This window comes from Folsomia candida, unplaced genomic scaffold, assembly GCF_002217175.1.
Source record: "Folsomia candida strain VU population unplaced genomic scaffold, ASM221717v1 Fcan01_Sc012, whole genome shotgun sequence".
NCBI classification, from domain to species: Eukaryota; Metazoa; Arthropoda; class Collembola; order Entomobryomorpha; family Isotomidae; genus Folsomia; species Folsomia candida.
The window spans coordinates 4,173,629-4,190,603 of record NW_019091204.1 but is presented as its reverse complement, the minus strand read 5'-3'; the positions used below and the strand labels follow the sequence as shown (position 1 = coordinate 4,190,603).

General features: G+C 38.0%; 1 protein-coding gene and 1 long non-coding RNA gene across 2 annotated transcripts; one reads left to right on the top strand and one right to left on the bottom strand.

Moving 5' to 3' along the window:
- Positions 1-916: 916 nt before the first annotated feature.
- On the bottom strand, positions 917-1,363 carry LOC118437254. The gene is made up of 3 exons (XR_004835979.1): positions 1,326-1,363; positions 1,142-1,264; positions 917-1,027 (listed from the first exon to the last, which is right to left on the bottom strand). It is a non-coding gene; the product is annotated as an uncharacterized LOC118437254 (long non-coding RNA).
- A 3,600-nt stretch (positions 1,364-4,963) lies between these two features.
- LOC110855242 lies at positions 4,964-5,652 on the top strand. Its single transcript, XM_035855928.1, has 2 exons — positions 4,964-5,243; positions 5,306-5,652. Exons 1-2 carry the CDS (start codon positions 4,964-4,966, stop codon positions 5,650-5,652), a joined length of 627 nt encoding a protein of 208 aa, XP_035711821.1.
- Positions 5,653-16,975: the final 11,323 nt, after the last annotated feature.

The following is a 16,975-nucleotide window of genomic DNA, read 5'->3' as shown; positions in this document are numbered from 1 at the left end:
ATAGTGCAGAATATCCGGGAGAAATAATCATACAATTTTGACATAAAATTTTCAAAATTATGTAGCCGGAGTGACGCTAATGTTGCACAAGTGGTCCAACTAATTTGAGCATTTGCTACATTTCTCCGTTTATATTGCACCATAGGTGCAAGAATATATAATAATTATGATCTATTTTGTCGGCTCATTGTGCACCTTCGCGAAGGTGCACTAGTATAGCACTTTTCACCGAAGCTTCAGTGCAAAGTTCTATATAAATAATTTTGACAGGGTGAGCTACTTCTAACGTTACTACGGTTTATTTATATTCAACGTTTTAATAACCAAGTCCTTACTTTCGGCTATCACTCAAATTATCAATTATATCTATTGCTTAGAGGTGCGCCTGCCGGCGCTCCCTCAAATTCTGGCGCCCCGGGCAATTGCCCTGCTTGCCCACCCCTAGTTTAGGGCCTGGGTGTGGTCACGGATTATTTTATCGCGTTACCCCATCAAGTGGGGTGTCATTTTCAAGCTCTCATCAAGACCTACACTCTAAATAAAATCATTACCAAATCATTACCAAAATGCACACGTATATGACTCTGCAGAAACGGTAATAATAACCACCAGCCGGTAAAGAAATTGATTGAACCCGAAGTGGTAATAAAGAACACTTTTTGGGATAAAATTAATACCATGATGTATGACAGATGTACTACAATATGTAGTAAAATGTCTACCGCCTGGTAATAAAGCATACCACTTTGTACACGGTGTGCTATTCATACCGGTATTAATGCTTTTCATATGCATACCCCATTATTACCAAATGTTGTGCAGATTTCCACCGAATAGAATAGATTTTTTGCTTTTGTTTACAATAATCTTTCAATCAAAAATTATATTTATTGTAAAATAGTTTTGAAACATACATAATTATAAAATTTAAGTATAATGCAAACTATGGAATGACATACACACACATGTATACATATTTACACGAAGTTGCAATCTGCTCCGATTTCCAACTTAAATTTTTGTTTCACTGAAAAAATAAACGCATAATAGTATTATTAACTATTTCCTATTATTATGATGGTGCTCGATCACCATCTTGATAAGGCACCTACATACATACATATGATAATTTGATACTTACCTGTTTCAACAATTCTATATAATTCCCAGAAGTTTTTATCAGTTTTTTCACTGATAAAAACTTCTGGACAGAATGGATTAATTTCGCCATGTTGACTTGAGTTGAGCTGAGCGGAAACTAAAACTGACAAATGCGCCACTGTTTAGCGTCTCACAATTATCACCAAATGTATTAAAATTCTTACCTCCATGGTAATAAACTACACCAAAATGTAGATCTCATTAGTACCAATTTGTACTGCGCTTTACTAAAATTATGGTAAAGAGTGTTATCTAAATTTGTAGGATATAATTACCGACTCGTAGGAATTTATTACCAAAATTATAAAGATAACTTAAAACATTGCGGTGGATGGCCAGTTACTCGTTTGGTATTGATACGGTAATAACCCCGTATAATTTTTGTAGGACGCGTAATTACCAACAGCTCGGTAAAGACGCTTATTAAGAATTCTTTACCAAGTTGCTAAGAGTGTATATAATTTCGAATCGCATGGAAATATCTGTAGTATAGGTACACCCAACGCCAAGGGTTGTGGTCAAGATACAAATTCATATGTACATCTCCGATGGCCATCTGAGATAATTGATATAAATTATTCAGCCTTGATGCTTACGTACATATAACGAGAAAGTCTTAACTTGTTGAAGTTCCCATAATTAACATTTTGAAATATGTAATTGAATTTAGTTATTGTTAGGTTAATATATGTGGCTGAATTGATTTAATATGTATGTACATATTTACAAAAACCATTTAACGATGTTTGGGAAATAACATGTCACACAATAAACTAAGCAACTTAATAATGTTATGATTATTTACCTCAGTCCGTGCACCTCTCATTGGCCCAGCCATTAATCGCCCATCTAACACGGTCAAAGGCAGGATCCGATACCGGCTCGTTTTCCATAAAATATTTATTTCGCATGACACTCATTAAAGTGTTATTCCAAAGCCGTCTACTATTGTCGCCATAAATCATAGGAATCAAGTAAAACTGTTCTTTTTCTAACGTTTTAAAGACATCGTTAGTAATTGGGGGGCGATGTAAGCAGTTCCCATACCCGCCGATTGGCCCTTCTGGGTACCCATACTCGGGCCCTGTACCGATAGTTTCGTTGCTATACGATTTCCACAAGGTGTCCGACGCTATAGCTATAATTTTCACTACGCTCTTCGTGTCCTTCGAGGACCATTTGATCTTCGGCTCTGTCGCAGTGTAGAGTAGGGCAGTCAAACTGGACTCGTACTTGTCCCTTCCGCCGTATGTGCTGTTCACGTTCTTAACGGCGGTGAGGAAGGTTTCCTTATTTGAGATTGTTAGTTCATACCGGTAGCAGTAAGTGGAATTCTCATTGTGGTTTTGCACGGTGGGATAATCTCCAAACGTTGTTAGATGTAGTTTAGCGGTGGGGACTTCCTTCAATATTTTGTCAACAATGAATGTAATTTTTCGAATGGATTGATCAAAGTAAGACTCAGGTTCGGGATTGTACCATTTTCTTGAAAATTTCTCTGTAAAATATGGAAATGATTGTTTTTAAAAGGCTTGAGTAATTAAACAACATGGTCTACGCGTGAGTGAGTCGTAAACCCCGGTGCCTGGCTAGGTATACCTAGCTAATATCTATATACAATTTAACTATAGTTAAATTGTATATAGATATTAGCCCCAGGTTGGGATTATTTTGTTATCACAGTAGCTTGAAGTTTGTGATAAGATAAACTTCCAAACATATATAGATACATATACCGGAAGCATGTACATAAATAATCATGTAGACAAATAATAATTTAAATTGTTTTGTTACCTATAAAAGTTTGTGTCGAGTCGATTATGAGCGCAAACTCGTATCGTATTTCAAGTGCACGCGCGTTCTAGAATTATCGGCATTATCTGATCCTTAATACCCGCCGCCGTTTTTTTGTCCGTTGCACCTTTGGTCCCATTGATTTCCAACATGTGAAAGTTCTCTGGATGGGGTGCATCTTTAAAAAACATTTTATATTCTTGATAGATTTTCGGGGTTAAGAGGCCAATCAGCAATATTTTACGTTTCTCCAACGTTGAATAAAGCACGTTTTTCGATACAGGACCTTGCTCGCATGGTGCATTGGTGGCTTCACCGTCGGGTGCAGGCAATTTGTATTCCGGTCCTCGAATAGGATTTCCATCGCCGACACATTTCCACTTATTATTGGAGATAAAGACGATCACATTTATATCTGCCTCCCAATTAAACTCAGAATCCACAGCTGTGAAGTACACTGCATTCAGGGTTGAGTCCCACTCGTCGCCATCAATCGCGGGTAGGATGTTTTTAGGTGCGTCATCAATAGGGCATGTAATCTCGATATCGGTTTCGGTATTTCGGTATTTCGGTATTCAATATTCAAATACCGAAATATCGATATTTCGATATTACAATACCGAAATTGTCATTTTGCAATTTATGAATTTATTTAATTAATATAACACTTTCGAATCAACGTAACCCCTTGGAATTCAAACTTTGGGGTGTTACCAGGTCAAAATCAATTTTTGAAACATTGGGGGTGTAACCAACTCAACATCTAGAAATAATAATATCGAATTTTGACTTGGCCATAGCTCTACCTAAAGCTTCTGCTTTGAGGGTGTAACCAAGTAAAAATTAAGTTGTGAGAACTTTGGGGGTCTAACCAGGTGAAAAATCAGTTGTGGGAACTTTGGGGGTGCGACCAAGTCAAAATTCGGTTGTGGGAACTTTGCGGGTGTAACCAAGTCAAAATTAGATTTGGGGAACTTTGGGGGTGTAACTAAGTTAAAATTCGATTTTGTGAACTTTGGGGATGTAACCTAGTCGAAAATTCAGTTGTGAGAACTTGGGGGTGTAACCAAGTCAAAATTAAGTTGTGGGAACTTAGGGGGTGTAACGAAGTCAGAATTCGATTTTGGGAACTATGGGGGTGTAACCTAATCGAAAATTCAGTTGTGGGAACTTTGGGGTGGTAACCAAGTCAAAATTAAGTTGTGGGAACTTTGGGGGTGTAACCTAGTCAAAAATTCAGTTGTGGGAACCTTGGGGATGTACAAAAATTCAGTTGTGGGAACTTTGGGGGTGTAACGAACTCAAAATTCGATTTTGGGAATTTTGGGGGTGTGACCAAACCGAGAATAAATTTTGGAACTTTGGGGGTGTGACCAATCCGAAATTCAATTTGGGAAAATTGTAGGGTGTACCCAAGTCAAAATTTAATTTTAGAAGCTTTGGGTGGAATTCAATATACGCTATCATAAGCATTTGCGTAGATAAGCACATGCTCAGCAAGGTTTTTGCTGAGCAAAATTTGGTATTCAATATACAGTCGACTTAGGCATGCGTAAGTTTAAGAATGCTTAAACTTACGCAAATTCTAAGCAACGGCTAAGCAACGAAAATCTGTGACCTCGTCTGAACTGAAAAAAATCATGAAAAATTATGACGGTCGGCTGCTTGCATCTTATTTCATCTCGGTTAAACCATCAACACCACATTCCCTACAATAATTTTGACTGGCTAATTATTGAAGTTTTTATGGTCATTTTCGATCATTCCATTGCATTTCGAAATGGCGTTGACCACTTTAACGGGTAATATCACAAGTAAGTGACCACTTTTCCATAAGCTAAATTATAAATTTAAAGTCACATTAATTGTCTTAATTAATGTGATTGATAATTTTTTAGAGACCGAAGGTGCCAAAAGGAGTCCAAATTTCACTTCTCTGGAAAAGGAGGTGCTAGTTGATGAAATTGTTGCAAATCTTTCGTTACTTTTTGGCCAATTCACCACGAAAATGACTCCTGAAATTCAATCAGAAGCATGGGGGCGAGTCCTTCTCAAGGTCAACGCATTGGGTGTGGTTCCTGGCGGAAGAAAGCTGTCTGAAATTAAGAAGAAGTACCAACAGCTTAAGAGCGAGGTCAAGGCTAAAGGGGCCGCAAATAAACGAGAGCTGAATGAGACCGGTGGCGGTGAAAGTGCGTTGTCCCAACTCGACGACCTACAGGAAAAAATTTTGTCGACTCTCCCTACGGTATCAGTCGAAGGAATTTTTGGAGGATTCGATTCCAGTGGTGAGGCTTAAAACTGACTGACATGATTAGTTGTATACTAAAGTTTGTGACTCGTTTTACAGACAAACCTACGATGAAGACAACTACCGCCCGAAATCACGTCCCACGATGCACTCCATCTTCTCGAAGTGAAGAAGACCCGTCAATAAATGAGTCTCCTCGCCCCACAAAACGCAAGCTTCCCGAGACCACGTTGTACCAGCTACAAACACGTCAAGTTACCTTACTGGAAACTCAAGTTAAGGAACTGAAGCGTATTGGTGATCTCATGCAACAACGAAACAATATTGAGGAAGAAAAATTGAAACTCAAGCGCAAGAAATTTGAATCGTCCCAATTCCCGAACTATGTGGTCCAATTAACAGATGGTCAATGTGTTCGTTCTTCAGATGTGAACAGCTGCATTTGAATTAATCATCAAATTTCTATTCAATTAATTTCGTGTTCAGTTGTTTTTGTTAATATGAGCAATTGTATTTCAAGTTTTACGTTGTATGTAATTACAATTCATTGCAAAATTACACTTTCCTTTACAGAATTCTATTTCAAAACCATCATCCTCGAAAACGGAATGGCCAAGTATGGTGCACGAAAATAACCACTGTCGCCTTTAATTTTAATTTTTAATTAATTTTCAACCTTTAATTTTTAATTAATTAATTGTTTTAAATGTATTTGTTATATAATTTACCTATCAAAACGTTGTTACCGAATTCTCCTCGCTGAAACCGATGGCAAATCGCACTGTTCCTCATAATGAAGCTATCATGGTTGCTACCAGGATATTTCGCTACGATATCAGTTATTTTATCCTGGTGATTGCATATTATCTGTACGTTAATGGAATGACGCTGTTTTCTGTTAATGTAAACTCCGACGTGGTCAGTTGGAGCCTTTATAAGAACGTGGCTTCCGTCAACAATGCCAATCACGTTCGGTAGACCTGCGACCTGATAAAATGCGTTTGACACTATATTTCGTTCATCCACACTTGCCGGGAATCTGATCATTTCATTTGCATGACCCTGCAGAGTAGATGACACCTGACCGTGTTCGAAATAAATTTTGAAAGTTCAAACTGCAACATATTAAAGACCATTTTTTAAGCGTACCTCCGCAATTATTCGGCTGCACGAAGGCTGGGAAGTTCCGGAAACAGTTCCTAGCATCCATTGGAATGACCCAGATCGAAAAAAACCCAATGTTGTAAGAATTTTCGTCTCCGCCGGTGTCGCGTAGTTTCTCCGTGCCAGTGGTTCAACTTCCGGTTCAATCCACTCAATAAGCTCTCGAGCTCCCCACCAAGGCAAACCAGTATGTTTCCTTATTTCAAATTCGGAGAGACTTTCAAGGAGTCGACGTTGTTTATAAACCCGATTGCGCTCATTGTTCAGGACAAATAATGGAATGGCCATTTCTAAAGAAATAAATATTTTTTTGAGCTAAATTAAAGTTACGCAAGTCGTTATTCCACCTCCGAGCTGGAATAACTTTAGGCACAAAATTTAGGAATTTGTGCATATTGAATACAGAAATTCATAAATTTTTTGCTCAGCACTTGCTTAGAATTTTGCCTAAGCAACAAATATTGAATACAAATAAAATTTGCTTAGGCAAATTTCTCTTGCCTAAGCATTGCCTAACGTATATTGAATTCCACCCTTTAGGTATAGGTATGGCCAAGTCAAAATTCGATATTATTATTTCTAAATCTTGAGTTGGTTACACCCCCAATGTTTCAATTTTGACCTGGTTACACCCCAAAGTTTGAATTCCAAGGGGTTACGTTGATTCGAAAGTGTTATATTAATTAAATAAATTCATAAATTGCAAGATTTGAATTTCGGTATTGTAATATCGAAATATCGATATTTCGGTATCTGAATACCGATAATTTCGGTATTTTAATACCGAAATATCGGTATTTCGAGATCTCGAAATATCGAGATTACATGCCCTAGTCATCAACCAGTCCAAAGCTGGATTGGATAAATTTGTAGCAGTAAAATGATGAACTGTTGCCCTCAGTCCAGTCGGTGAATGAGGTCAGGCCAACTACGACCTGTTTAAACCAGGGAGGGGGATACATGTTCGTCAAGGGACTATGAGGAGAATCGGCTCCGAGTTGGGTATCATAAAACGGAGATGTTTTAGCCAATTCTAGGAAAAACACATTAAGCATTATTAGTGTGCAGCATGTATGTGACCAAGTCTTGATGAATAAGCACGTCGGAAATATACAGTCAGCTAAAGAGGCAAACAATCTGAGCAAAGTATGACCTCAATAGAGTAAACTTAACAACGCTGACAACTTTTTATGAGTTCTGTTAGTAAGGATACACTCAAAACAAAAATTTGTCAAATCAACACCGCAATATAAACACTGTCAATATATGACTTAACCGCCTTGGTAGTTATAATATTATAACCGGACGGAAAAAATTCATTACTACTCGGAATCACAATTGTAACCAAGGGGGTTAAGTCATTAGTCATATATTGACACCGTTTTGTTTTGAGTGTAAGTACTTCCTACTCTTGGTTAAAGAGACTAACTTACGGCTATATTATAATTTCGAAAGGTCTGTCCCGTCAAATTTGGCGTGACATTCCTGCATTCTGATTGGTTGTTCGCTATTCTGGCGGCACCAATCAGGGCACAGATTTGATTTTTAGATACGATTATAAATATGATTATGAAAATGATTATGTTCCGATTAGCAATATCTGATTAGCTGTTTGCCGTTAAGCTCAAGCATTCAGGGAAGGAATCTTCGTTGTGATGATTCTCAGTATAATTATGATTCTGATTATCTTTAAACATCCTTAGCAAAAATTTAGTTAAAAATTTCCTCACCAACGTTAAACAAATTCCTTAGCAACGTTAAAAATTCCTTGGCAATGTTAAAAAATTTTCTTTGCAACCATAAATGGTCGGTAGCAACGCTAAAAACTAAGTGGGAAGGTTCCAAATATTCGTGAGCTACATTGGCATGTTCTTAACAACGTTGTCAAAATTCGTTAATCAATTTCCAAATCAAGCCAAAGGCTCTAACGACTTCATCACTGAATTATATTTACTGTTATCTTACAGAGATTAGTAGGTGGCGATATTTAAATCAACACAATTCAGAGCTCTGCACTAACACGAGTTGATTGGTGACTTACTATTAACAAATTAATCGTGGACATCAATTACAAAGAATTAACAATTCTTACTCTTGATTTCCTACCACGACGACTAAAATCCAAAATGTCTGACTTTGACAACGACTAAAACTCGACTGTGTAGAATTCTTCTACCTACTTACTCACTACGACTTATAACAAAGAGAGACGCGCACCCAAAATCCCACCCTGACGTCACCATGGCAACCACCACCACGTCACGGGGCAATCTTACACGCATATCCAACAATTTACAAAAATACATCATTTTACATTTAACAAATTCAGATAAAATCTACATATGTCAACAATTGAAAAAAATTGGTAATCCTAAGTTACAAAGCTCGTAAATAAGTAAATAAGTATGTTGATTTATTTCGTAAGAAATCATAAATAAATATTACAATTTGTTGATTAATTTGTAAAGTTAATAGGACCACTAGCCCAAGCTTGATTTGATTGATGTTGAAAACATTTTGAAATAAAGGATTTTAATCACGGTGCGATTAAACCGCGTAGTCAGATTTAATTCAGATTTACGGAAACGATGCATTGTGGATATGATAAAACCATATACTCTGACATTTTGTATAATTTTAAATAGCCGTACATTAAAGAGCAAATCAACGTAATTAGAAGTAATTACTTCAAACCATACATTTATCGTTGGCCCAGCCATTAATGGCCTTACCAACGTCGTAAAAGTCAGAATTCCACACTGGTTCCTTTTCTATAAAATATTTATCTCGCATTAAACTTGCAAGCGTGTCATTCCAAAGACGTGTACTATTGTCTCCATAAATCATGGGAATCAAGTAGAATTGTTCTTCACGTAATGTGTCGAATACATCGTCACTGATTGGGAGGCGATGTGAGCAGTTCCCATACCCACCGACCGGACCAACTGGATATTTGTACTCTGGTCCGGCATCTACCGGGTAATGATATTCGTTATACGACTTCCAAAACGTGTCTGTTGCGATTGCAATTATTTTTACGACACGTTTCGTATTTTTCGGTGACCATTTGATCTTCGGCTCTGTCGCAGTGTAAAGAAGAGCTGTCAAACTGGACTCATACTTGTCCCTTCCGCCGTATGTGCTGTCCACGTTCTTAACCGCGGTAAGGAAGGTTCGCTTATTTGATGTCGTGAGCTCATAGCGGTAACAATAGCTCGCATTAACATTGTTGTTTTCAACGGTGGGGTAATCTCCGAATGTGGTCAGGTGTAGTTTCGCGGTTGGATCTTCCTTGAGTATTTTGTCGACGATGAATGTAATTTTGGGGATAGCTTGATCGAAGTAAGACGCTTTTATCTTTGGATACCCTATTTCTCTGTCAAATTTCTCTGTAAATTTTGAAAAGAATATGTTCAGGCTTGAATAGTTGAACTGTATGAAGGAATGCTTATCGGTTATCTATTAAGGGTGAGGGAAATACAATTTTAAAATATAAAATTGTGTATCGTCGTACTAATTCTAAAAAGGCCTAAGTGCAGTCAATACTTCATTTTAAATGGGCCTATGTAAGTGCAGTCGTCCTTGAATTTTATAAAGACCTAGTAATTGTTAATTTTAAAAAGGACCAAATGTACAATAAATACAAGAAAAAGGCCTAATTGCATTCCCACAATTTTAAACAGTTAATTATTAATCCAAACCCGTCCTGGTATGGTCAACATGAATATGTCAGTGAGGTACGACTAGGCGTTATACAATGTTCGAAATTTTGAAACCACACCCTCAGGGGGTGTGGTTTCGTACCCAAAAATTTAGTTAATTAAATCTTGGACTGCAATATATCATTTTCCTCAGCCCAACCCAAACGGATTATTCGACATTTTGAAAACACACCCTCACGGGGTGTGGTTCTCAGAGCCAAGACTAAACTAATAAAATTGATCAATTCCTTAAAGGGCCTAGATCCGTCGTTGTGCAACTATTACTAGTTGTAATCCAACAAATTTCACATTTTTGAGTGCACATTTGAAGTCGGATTTCGAATGATCAGGTCAAAATTTTGCATTTTTTCCTGATTCGTCTCAACTCGTCATGGAGTATGTGTGGTGGGGTGGGGTGGGAAATTAACTATTGCCAGCACTTAGGCCTTTTTAAAATTGAAGGGCGACTGCACTGACATAGGCCTTTTAAAATGAAGTATTGACTGCACTTGGGCCTTTTTAGAATTAGTATGGCCATATGTATGTACTCTGCACTTTATACTATTTACGATTAAATTTTAGAGATTAATTGTGTTTGCATTTGAAACAATAATTTCATTTTTTCCAATTTTTTGTTTTTTATTGAATAGTTTAAAATTATTCCTTACCAATAAATGTTTGTGTGGAGTCGATTATGAGGGCGAACTCGTATCGTATTTCACAAATGCACGCGCGATCTCGAATAAGTGGCATTATCTGATCCTTAATACCTGCCACCGTTTTTTCGTCCGTTGCACCCACAGTTCCATTGATTTCTAACATATGAAAGTTTTCAGGATGTGGGGCATCTTTGAAAAACATTTTGTATTCCTGGTAGATTTTCGGGGTTAAGAGGCCAATCACTAAAATTTTGCGTTTCTCCAGCGCTGAATACAGCACATTTTTAGATACGGGACCTTGTTGGCATGGTGTCGCTGTGCTTTCACCATCGGGTGCAGGATATTCGTATTCCGGACCTCGCACAAGGCTGTCATCACCGACCCATTTCCACTTATTATTTGAGATGTAGACGATCACGTTTATATCCGCCTCCCAATTTAGCTCAGGGTCGATGGCTGTAAAGTACACAGCATTCAGGGTTGAGTCCCTCTCGTCGGCATCAGTGGCGGGTAAACCGGGTATGTGGCATAGGTGCCACCTAGGGGCCCCCGCGGAGCGGGGGCCCCCAGCCTGGCGTCATCCCGGTGCAGTGCTGGGTAAACCGGGGAGGTGAGGTATTTGTGACGTAGGGACCCTCACGCAGCGGGGCCCAGCACGCATAGTCCCGAGTGGGACTATGCGTTTGTTACAAGAATTGCAAGCGAATTTCTAAAACTAAATTCATGGATACTACGGCAATGCAAATATAAGAATTAATTAGTTGCATTTACTCATGTTCTAAGTAGCTTGCGAAACCACGAACAAGTGGTTCAGCAGCTACATACATACGTAGATAATGTAGACATAAACGAAAAAGGTACTATTTAAGGGCTCCAATCATTTTTGCACGTTATTCCGCCAAATTTCTGCATGTTTGCCAGATAAATAATATTGAATACAAGTGGGGGCCCCTTGACATGCTAGCCAAAATACTCGATTTTTAACGTATTCTTGCGATTCATATTGTTGTGCATACTTATTTGGTCAAATAGAAAAGAATTAGTTCTGTTTAAATTATTAAATTTCTCTTAATCTAGTCTTTAATCTGTTATCCGGGTTGCGAATTCTTGGCTTCCCGTCTTGCCGAATGAAAGTCAGATTAATTCTTGGCAAATAATGTAATTTTCACCGTCAAGCTAGAACTAATGATTTAATTCAGTTGAAAAATTGCGTATGCCTGCTAACTTAACTTAGGCATGCTCAGGGCATTTTCACTGAAATAACTTATAAGTTATTCACGCTCATAAATAAATGAGAGAACCCTTATTTTGAATTTAATTGAATACGAGTATTGCCAAACGTGAAGGGATTTTTGATAAATTTTCAGCATCTGATTATGAGTTGTTCATGACTTTTCAAAACAGCTACAGCATCTCAAATTTTAAACAAATTTCAAACATTAAAGTACACGTTTACTCAGAATTGCCTTACATAGCTTTACAAAATTCCCTTACCAAAAATATCTATAAGGTTTTCAGTTATTTTACTGTATTTTGCATTTGCTAAAATTTTCAAATACATGGATGAAAATTTTAAATGTTACGTTTTTAGAAGTGCATTTTCCTAATTTGAGGTAGGCAATTTTCAGGAAGCTGGTTTTTAAATTTGTGACATCGGCTGAAACTAAGAAAAGTAATAGGGTTTTGAAAAATCCTTAGTTTGTCCGAAATTTAATTGAAAATTCCGCCACGAAAATTGCGAAAACACGCGCCTTCAAGCAAAACTCTAGTTCTTTCTTTTTTGCTGAGCAATTTAAAATTAAAGGTCAATGTCGAAGAGGCCCAAGTCTGCACGTTGTAATTATATTAAATAAATCATCACAAAAAAGTCACATAGGGGCCCCGAGCTGGCTAAACCCGCCACTGGTCGGCATCAAGTTCTGGCAAGATGTTTTTAGGCGTTTTGCTAGTAAATCCTTTGTCAGCTTGAATAAATTTGTAGCAGTAAAATGATGAACTGTTTCGCTCAGTCCAGTCGGTAAACGAGGTCACACCAACTGAAACGTTATCCCACCAAGGCTGCGGGTATATAAATGACACAGGACGAGTAGGAGAATCTTTTCCGAGTAGGGTTTTATAAAATGGGGATGATTTGTTCAAATCTAGAGAGCATTAATTTGTAACTAGTTTCAGAAGAAGTTTTTGACATATTTCTAATTGCGGACTATTACAATACATCGAAGTCAACTGGATGGATTTGAGTTTCGGCCCGCATCCAATGTTAATCAAGTGGGCACGTGATTTTGACGTAGAAATTCTGTCCGGTTGACTTCGATCCACCGGAATAGATCCAAAAATTTCTGTCCGACTTGATTATAAATGCCTGATTAAAAAACTCATCTGCCAAAGTCCACTTTAATTTAAGAAAATGACAGATATTATTCTTTTAGTTATTTTTAAAAGCGCAATTGAAATACACACCATATGTACATATTTACCAAGTGCCTCAAATTTTTAATTAAGTTAACTCAAACTTATTCTTAATTTAACTCGCCGTGAACTACTTGATAGAATTTGCAATTATCAAACTTTTTGGCCGAAATGTTCTATTTCGACTCCTACCACATTACATGAGGCTTTATGAATTATTTTGGCTGGCTAGAAAACTTGTGAAAACTCTGAACTAAAAAACACATCTCGGAATGGGGCACACGAAATGACCTACATATGTAAATACTAGTTGTTGTTCGATAAATAAACTAGAATTTCTGCACTATCTTTGGTCAAGGAATGGGTAGGGGACTTGTTTCCACCCGGTTGCATAGGTCGACGCCGCCGATCGTACTCGCCGCACCGCCGACGTCGCCGACAAACCACCAAAAAGTCGCGCCGCCGCCGCCGCCGAAACTTTGTGGGCGTCGACCTCTGCCCCGTTGCTTTGTCTGCTGTTAAACGCCACGAACCCTTCGTTAAATATACCAGTAATACTTAAATTACCAATGCGCCGGTGATCCGGTCGTATGTAAAATGGATACTTCCCGTCCACTACGAATACAGCTGTGATATTCCTATACGGTCTGCATATTGGCTTTCCCCACTCTATTGTATAAGCACGAGTGAAACAGATACTCTCTGATTAATTAGTTACAAAATCATTCAAATTATACGAACCATTTCCTCCCCAATATGAAATCTGTGTTATTAAAATTACACTCTAAGAAATTTTATCACCAGCGCGGTGGTCATATGTGACTCTACCGGCAGGTGGCAGAAGACCACCGGAGGGTGGATGCCCATCACCAGCTTAGTGATGATCAATCACCGTGCGGTGGTGCAGTTGTCACCGTTCGGTGGTTGCAGCTGTCACCATTCCGGTAGAGTCACATATGACCACCGCGCGGTGATAGTTATCACCAGGTTTCTTAGAGTGTAGGTGTATTTAGAGTTTCTTTATCTGCATTTGCTTTTGATTTTATTTAAATAGAAATGGCATAATTGTGATCAGGAACATAGTTTCTGAAACAATTTTGCCGTTCAGAGGGACACTGTTCATTACCAACATCATTCATTAAGGCTGAAGTATACAACGATCTTAATGGCGGTTTAAATTTGAAATGTGAAGGAAACGTTGATATTTTTTTGTTTGAAGGGAACTTAAGTTGATAGTAATCCACTCCAGTTTTCAGAAATTGACTCGGAAGCTGCAAGTTGGAATTGAAATTAGGAAATTATCTGTTCTAAATTTCGGCTAGGGATTGCTGTCACAGATTCAAATACCTAACAGGTTCTATCAGAAGTTGAAAAACTTCAGAATTAATTTGGTTCTTATCCGCCCCTCGCCCGAGTGGGAAGGGCCGGCGTAAATTCACCCGAATTCTCACCGACCGGTGTTGATATATATGCATGTATGTAGCTACAGAGATTCACATTTTTATCTGATAACGAATTTGTCGTTGAATAACCCCGGAACGGTTTGTCGCAGCGGGTCAAATTTTTAACAGTGGAGCATGTTATCCTCAGGTACGTTTGTGCAAAAATTCAACTCTCTACTTTCAAAACTGCCTCCCCAACAGCCCCCAGAAGTCGACACAGTCATTTCAACTTTTTCCAAACTCCGTCTAAAAAATCGATCTCCACAGAATTTTTTTTTCTTTTCAAGTATATGAACCCAAAGAAGTCCATTTGACTTACATTGAGGGATTGTACAGGTATTTCACTATTCGTAGTGATTTTTATCTCCAATATAGGTTCAAGGTCATTTGCATAATCTTGGGCCAACATGGCCGTCTGGGAAGACGCTCCGTCATGATGAAAAATCACCTAATTTATTTTTTTTACCGTACAGTTTGGGAAAATGGTATTCTAAAACTGGTTTCAATACACGGTCCACATAACACTTTGCAGATTTCTTCATTTTTTGGGGGACTTTGATAAGTGGGAGGACACCACGACCGAACATTGCACCCAGGACCATAAACTTGTTAGAAAACTTCTCCTCACAGGAAAGCACCAACTTGCGTGAATTGTTTTCGGCATTTGTCGTATAGTAATCTCTTCGAACCCAACTAGTAACTTAAGCGAGAAAACGTGCTTCGTCAAATGTCACCAAAAACTCATTCTTATTCCTTAACAGAAAATTTGAATAAATTTGTTTGCAAAGACGGGCGAGATTTTTTTCCTGTTTTTCGGTCAGCTGATGCACACGAGTTTTCCGACGAAGTCGTTTCTTCAAAATCTTAATTTCTCTTTTCATTCAAGGCTCAGACACACCAACCTTACGGGAAATTTACTTTTGGGTCGGTGGATTGTGTTTGGAGCCTCCAAATTGGAGGTCACATGGTCAATTTTCCTAAGTACGGTCGGAATTAACACTTTTCTTTGCTTTTTCTAGGGGTGGTGGTTGCCGTTTGCTAAAAATTTCTCACTTTTCACCTATATTTTTCAATACCTTATTGATTCTTGATTTCGAAAATGTATTCCCTTGGCTTTCAAGATTTTTAATTATTTTGGTGTATGAGTATTTAAGTTTGGAAAGACTTTTTATGTATGACTGAGTCGACTTCTGGGGGCTGTCGAGGAGGCAGTTTTGAAATTAGAGAGTTGGATTTTTGCACAAACGTACCTGAGGATAACATGCTCCACCGTTCAAAATTTTGACCCGCTGCGACATACCATTCCGGAGTTATTCAACGACAAATTCGTTTTCAGATAAAAATGCGAATCTCTGTACATTGCACTGAATTTACACCAAATTATTTGCAGTGTAACGTTTTTAGAAATTCGAAAAACTAACTAAACAATAGAGAGTTGGAGATTCCTTGTACTCTGACTGTAGACTGTACTGTGGACTCTAGATGATGACGTCATCAGCTTTTTGTACTAATTCTACAGTCTACAGTAGACAAATTGAAACACGGGCTCAATTTGTACTACTGTGGAAAAATCAAGGGTTGGCAACTAGGATATCTCTAGAACGCCTCAATGTAATCAGACGCCGTTTTCGCCATTTTGCTTCTAATTTTTGACCCTAGGTCGAGTTCGAAGATGGGTTCCCTGTGGTCAAGGTCAAGGTCACCCTGGCGTGAAGTAAACGCAAAATTGTACCTTAATTTTCATATGCGGTATCATTTTAAAGGAAATTTCACCAAGAATTTATAGTCGTCAATACTTTTGACCTACGACCAACCAATGACCGAAAGGACGAGGTCAAAGGTCGCAATTTAAGTGTCGATTGTTTTAGACGTGTATTAAGGCGAGAATTTAAGAAATCTGCATAGCTTTAACGTATGAAGACCCCGTGACCATGTTCACGAGGTCAAAGGTCAAAAATGTTAATATTTTATTTCAACCGTTGTAGACGTAGTTCACTTTGAAGCGAGGAGTTCAGAAATTACTATCATTTCGGCTTATATCAGCCTGGTGACCGTTTTAATCGAGGTCAAGGGTAAAAAATTTCGACTTTTTGGTTTGATCGTTTTAAACGCACGTTGGAGGGATTCTCATTTTGTATATCATGAGTTGATTTGTCTCAATTTTTGACTCATCTATTTCGCGGAGTTTTACAATACAATTTTTTCAGAGTACAAAATAATGAAATTCTCCAGGTCTTTTGATTTTTGTACTAATTTTTGTATTGTACTGTAGTCACAGTACAGTACAAGTAAAAGTACAAAAAATCTCCAACTCTCTAATACTCGTAAAAATCTTAATTTTTACAACTTCCTGGAGCTTTTACGAGTAATTTCTTTGGAGTTGGGTTTTCGAAT